Source organism: Rhagoletis pomonella, unplaced genomic scaffold, assembly GCF_013731165.1.
Source record: "Rhagoletis pomonella isolate Grant_MI unplaced genomic scaffold, Rhpom_1.0 Rhpom_scaffold_00004, whole genome shotgun sequence".
NCBI classification, from domain to species: Eukaryota; Metazoa; Arthropoda; class Insecta; order Diptera; family Tephritidae; genus Rhagoletis; species Rhagoletis pomonella.
In genome coordinates, this window is record NW_023458558.1 from 28,997,154 (window position 1) to 29,003,724 (window position 6,571).

A 6,571-nucleotide genomic window follows, 5' to 3' on the forward strand; every position below is an offset into this window, starting at 1 on the left:
ATAAGTATGTATATTTAATGACGTTTTTTTACCTCACTTCAGTTAAACTTAATCATATCTTAATTTATTTCACTAATTTTCCTTTCTCCTTAATAATCTCGTATTAATTTCGAATTTACTTTTTTGTTCCCTTCTTAATTTGTTTGACGTTAATTACTCTCTTCGCTTGTTCTTGTTGTCGCACTCTCCCCAGCTGCGCACTTAAAAAATCAATTTGACTTTTATAAAATTTAGTAGCGATTTTTTACGCTAATTAGCATTTTCTTTCTCTTGTTTAAATATGCATCCACTCAAGAAGGGAGAAGTACCGTTCACATTTTCATAAATCAGCATTCAACTAAATTAATAATATCAAAAAAAAAGAAAAACTGTAAAAATGGTTAAATTTAGTTTGGAAAGAAATGCTCAAGCAAATTTTAGTTGCTCGCTCGCTGGCATTCCGGCATAAGACTTGACTGCGTCCGTTCGACTCGAAGTGAATACAATAAAGCTTGCAGTTGAATTTCATGTCCACTCCTCCAACAAGCACCTATGTACGTTTGTGCTTTACTTCACTTAAGTTAAGCTGCGCTCCCCTACAAATGACTCAGCAACTTTTCAATGGCAAAGTGGTAGAAGCAGCAAAACGCATTTCCAAGGGGAAGCGAACGAAGTCGAACGGCAAGATGAAAAAACTTAAAAAGCATACTAAAGGTCACTCACGTGGTCTAAGAAAAAGTAGGGAAACAAAATGAAGTAAGAAAGAAGAAAAATACTTTAAAAAATGTAGTTGAGCGCTTCACTGGCTGGATGATATCAGCCCAGTCACGATTACAGTTTCTAGCGCGCGAAAAAAATCGCAAAATACAAGGGAAATGCAACACCATTAAAAAAAAAGAAGCAAAAACCAACAACGAAGCCAACTCGAAAAAGATAAGGTCGGCGGACTTAACGGTCCCCACGCAGCGTTAGAAAGCACCGCTATCCACATTCTAAGCTATTGCAGACCCAAAATGCACGCTTTACACCATCCGCCGCCTCACTGCTGCACTTCCGTTCTGCCGTGCGCGGAAAAGCTTCTGAATAAACCAAAAACCGATTTAAGCCATTAGAATAAACTCACGCTTACTTGTATATATGGGTAAATCCACGACAAATCGACCAGTGGTTGGAATCGAGATTTTTGATTTGGATGAATTTTGGTTAGAACATTTCTTTTATCCTATAACGAAATTCTGCCAAATGAGAGAAATAATATTTTTTTCGAAAGCTATGTAAAAATTTACAATTTCCGGAATTTTTTGTATTTTTTGAATATCTCGAACATTATTCAAGTTACAAAAATGGTTCTGGGCCCGTTGATATTTGGGACTATAAAAAAAATAATAATTTTATAAATTTCATAAAAATAAAAAAATTTACAGAACTTTTAAATTTAACTTTAAATTTTTTTCGAAATTCGAAAATTCGTAAAAAAACATCTCCCTCAAAAATTCAGGCTCACTTTTTAAGCTCAGTTAGATGTGTTGCCTAAAAAAATGCCAAAAATTTATATAACCTTTTGTTTTACAATTTTCTTAATTTAAAAATTCTGGTGTTTTTTTCCTCTACATTTTTCTTTCCAGAGCCCTAAATAAAATGAAACCAGAACCATTTTTGTAACTATAATGGGTTTTGAATCGAAAATTTTCATCTTTCGAAAGAAAAATTTTTATTAATTTTTTCCTCTGCAGAACTTTTGTATATGCGAGGCCACGCGCTGAATTTGTGCATATGTATGTACACAAAGCCGTATCACGACATATGAAAGAAAAAAATTTAAGCGCGTGTCAGTTTTATTTAAACACCTGTGGCGATAGAAAATTTGGGTGCAAACAAATTTTTTTTAGGAACCCCCTAAAAACCGCTAAATCGCGGTTTTTCCTATAACTTTTTTATTTTATATCCGATTTTTTAAATCTTTATGTCGCTAAAAAGGTCTCGCTCATAACTATAATCGGCCATTAAACAGTTTTGACTTTTAAAAATTTGGCAACCCTACTTTTCATAATACATTATTGAACATCTAGAGGCCAAGTCCTTTCATTTGATATTTGATTAGCGTGGTAAAAAAGTCTCGCCTTTGCTATATACTATGTAAAGAAGAGGTTTGAACGAAATTCAAAAATTGGTCGATTTGACATGGATTAACCCATATATGCATGCATATGTATACATACTACAGTGGCGGTCAAAAATGGATGTATGGTGTTTGGTTTTTAATATTTACATTGTTTTCAAGCTAAAATTTTTTCGTTATTTTTTATAAAAATATGGTTCATACTTTTATAAAACCATACAAATCACACTTTCAAACTTTATAAAGAATTTAGAAAAATTCCACAAATTTTTATCTAACTTTCGAGATTTTTAAACAAAATTTCTATAAATTGTTTGGGTGTGCAGTTAACAGGCTTATAAAATTTTTATTTATTTTTTAATATTGTTTTTTTTTTTTTGATGACGGCGGTTTTCACTTTTTTTCATATAAACATGAATTGCATGTAGAAGAATATGCGCAAGACCATTTGCGAAAAAAATAAAAAAGTCAAATTTTTATCTAAATTTCGAGACTTTTAAACCAAATTTTTATAAATTGTTTGGGTATGCAGTTAACAGGCTTATACATTTTTCATATAAACATGAATTTCTTGTGGAAGAATATGCGCAAGACCGTTTGCGAAAAAAATAAAAAGTCAACGCCAGTTTTCCTAAATTTCGTTATTTATAGCCAAAAAAGGGCAAAAGCCGTGAAAAAAAAATATTAAAAATCAATGCGATTTTGTAGCCGCTCAGAACTTGCACTTATTTTGATAAAACAATTTATAGGCCTAGTCCCAAAAAATTTATAAAAATTCTGGTTAAAAAGCTCGAAATTGAAATAAAAGTTTGTCGAATTTTTGTTAAAGCATGAACCATATTTTTATAAAAAAAAATTTCAAACAAATTTTAGCTTCAAAAACAGTGTAAATATTGAAAAGAAAACAGCATTCATCCATTTTTAACCGCCACTGTATATATACACACTTGTGTATATATGCAAGTGAGAGAGTGAGTAAAAATGGCAAATGACTGCAACTGCAAGCAAGTTTCCAACTGCAAGCAACTTTTATATAACTGAAAACTAACCGGTTAAGTGGGGTCGGGTGGGGTAGAGGTGTGTACTTACACACACCACATGCCTCATGCCACAAGCTGCCACTGTCACGTTGGCAAACTTTGATTGTCAAAGGAATTGCTATGCGAGTGAGTGAAAAATAATGTAAGCAGCGCGAAAGAATTTCACAGCGGGCAGAAGGGAAATGCTGAGAAAGTGGGAGTGTTCGCCAACTACTTTGTAGTGAAATACTGCAGTGATCAAGTAATGCAAAGACCTTTTGGGGTCACCGTCAGTTTCAATGACTTTTGCAAATTCACGGCGACAACAATAGCAACAGCAACAATGACTTATGAAGCTTCAACTCAAAACGATGAAAAAATTCACTATTTGATTGAGCTTACGTTTGCTCGCTTTTATAAAAAAAATAACTGCAGCCATAAATGATTTCGCTGGCAAAAGTGTGTGTGAATATTGTTAGTTTCGTTTGCGTAGTTGTGCGTGTTACTCCCTTCCACTACATAGAAAACACATTTAAGTCCTATTGTTTTTTGATTCCCTTGAATAGGTACACTGGATTTAACACAAATAAAGATCAATCAACAAAAACATACCATGCATTTTAATTCTACTATACAACACTTTTAGTATTTTCTACTCATCCTTAATTCCAATGTATGAAAAAACCCCTATCCGGAAGACAATTCTATGTAGAGGCACTTTGAAAAATCAGGGATATCTCGCTGCTTACTACTTTAATCGTCGGAAAGAAAAACTGCCAACCATCACATGGATTGCCTGACACACAAACTTTGCAAAACATCCAATTCCAAATATTTTCTATTAAGTTTAGGTGCTGTGAATAGGACGAAATCGTGCGAATCGGTGCGTAGCTTTGGTAGCATATTCAAGAAATAGGTATGAAAAATGTAAAAAAAAATTTATTTTATGCTTGTTTTGCATGAATTATACGAATTTTGGAAACTGTAAATATTATATCAACTCCACTGAACTACGAAATCGCAGTTGAGACCGCCATACATACTCTCTTATTGATCATGGAAGGGAACCAAACAACGTTCGTCCTTTCAAAAATCGTGGCAATTATTATTAAATCCGTTGTAGCCATCAAAATCAAACTTTTCGCCAGAAAAAACTAGTTGTCCTTTGATTAGAGTAATCCTTAAGTTGCCTTGTGGTGTCATCAACACCAACGTTTCTCTTTCATTTTGGTCCACTAGTTCTGCAATAATATATATACATATATGTATACATATATGTATGTTTATATATACATATGCAAAATAATGCGTTAGTATAGAAAAAAGTTGATGAATAGTACCTAAAGATGTAATATTTTTCCTTATACCATTTAATAAAAAAAATGTTAATCTGCTGCGATAATTTCGTTATTGCTCCAATTTTTCGAATCATTTACTCCCGAATCGAGTTTCAGTAGTCCGAACGCTGATGCAGATGTTTTGATGTGGAGTCAAATTTATAACTAAAATTGCGAAAATCCGATGCCTTTACTCCACAATGCATCAACATAAATCTATCCATACTATTTCATAAATACCGCTACATTTCAAAATCCAAACAATTTCTTCTCTCCACTTGAAACCAAAAAACGACATCAAAAATACATACGTGCATGCATATAAGGCAGCTGCAAAAAAATTTACATATGTCAAATATATTCTTATAAACGTCTTTGTTATTTAGCGGGTTTTTCTCATTCTTGCGCAACACTCCAGCTCATTTCATTATTCAAAAGACAAGAATATGTATAAATTAGGGCTGTGCGATTAATTGATTACTCAAAATTTTAATTAATCATAAAGTAAATAACTCAATTATTCGATTAATTGGAAATTATGATTACTTAAAAGTTCAGTTACTCGAGTAATCAAGATTTTTGATTAACCAAAAACAAAAATATTTGAGTAAAATGCTTTATGATTAATCAACATTTCGAGTAAAATGAGTAATCAACATTTCAACTCTTTACATATGTATAAAGTAGTTAAAGTTCCTGGATACTTTGAAAACAACGTTTCTGTTTTCAAAAATTAAAACAAAAATTTTTTTTCATATACAGAATGTAAAAAAGAAAATAAGCATTTTCCAAAGCAAACTCTATTAACGAGCAAAATTATTTTTTTTGAGTAATCATATTTCAAGTAACTTGATTAATCATCGTTTTGAGTAATCGAAATCTTGATTACTCGAGTAATTGATTAACCGAATAATTGATTAACCAACTTGCTCGAGTAATCGAATAATCGCACAGCCCTAGTATAAATAAATGTAACCATAATTTCTACCTTTCGACAAAAGCTAATTTGCCTTTTGTCTCCAATATTTGTACCTTATGCATCAGCTCAGAGTAAATATACATATATGTACATACATACTATGTATGTAAGTATGTAAAGTTCTACATTATTGGCTATATAATGTATGTACAAATATACACATGTACATATGTATATGTGTATATGTTTTCACGTCTCCTTGGGTTAGGTACTCGTACTCTCCTTATATGTACTTGTGTATACTTGATAACTAATTTTCTCTGCGCATATCTTTCATTTAATTTTCTTTGTATTTTTCTTCTGTTATTACAGGTTCCTAATATGCCACTGAAAATGCCAACGCATGACGAAAATGGCGGCTCCACTAACACAACCACCACAAATACAAACGCAAATGCCACTACACCCGCCTCAACGACGAATACATTTCGTTCGACGCCAACATCTGTTGCTACAAGCACAGCGATGGCGTCTGGTGGGACAACTGCGTTGACGTTAGCTGCCGCGCCCTCATCGTCCTTGTCGCCATCGCCGTCGCCATCTTCGTCGTCCTCGTCGTCGTTGTCATCATCGTCATCATCGTCGTCGTTGACGTTGGGGTCGTTGTCGTCATCCTTGGCATGTTTGCATCAGCAACGTTTTCTCGATTCGCGGCAATTACATGCACAACCGGTGGATGTGTCGTCGTTGGCGCTAACAAAAGGTAAATTTTAGTTCATTTTTATGTTTTTTCATCTCTCTTATTACTAAAGTAGTTAGTAGTGTAAGAAAGTATATTTTTGTGTTGAGGTAAATTTGTGCGAAAAATTGGATCCTAAGGTAATATACTCATTAAATTGTCGATGAGCTGCGGAATCGATACGAGATGATAAAATATTTGGTCTTAAGAAGTCTACAATAGCTGTACTCTGAGAGTCTTCGACTACTTAAGATTATATCGTCGCTCCCAACGAAGAGTAGCACATCTCAAATTACCGTGGAAGACTAGCACGTTTCACTATTCGCGTCGAAGACTAGCACATTTCATTATTCGCGTCGAAAAGTAGCACATTTCAGATTCTCGCGTGGAAGACTAGCACATTTCACTAATCGCGTGGAAGACTAGCACATTTCAGATTTTTGCGTGGAAGACTAGCAC

The 6,571-nt window shown here is 33.6% G+C and overlaps 1 protein-coding gene across 1 annotated transcript in view; it reads left to right on the plus strand.

Annotated features, from left to right (window-relative positions):
* The window catches only part of LOC118737410 (AF4/FMR2 family member lilli-like), a gene marked incomplete in the record, with an annotated part of 423,767 nt that overhangs the window by 265,190 nt on the left and 152,006 nt on the right, over nt 1-6,571 (plus strand). The window contains 1 exon segment of the mRNA XM_036467878.1: nt 5,746-6,136. Coding sequence (XP_036323771.1) covers nt 5,746-6,136 — 391 coding nt within the window.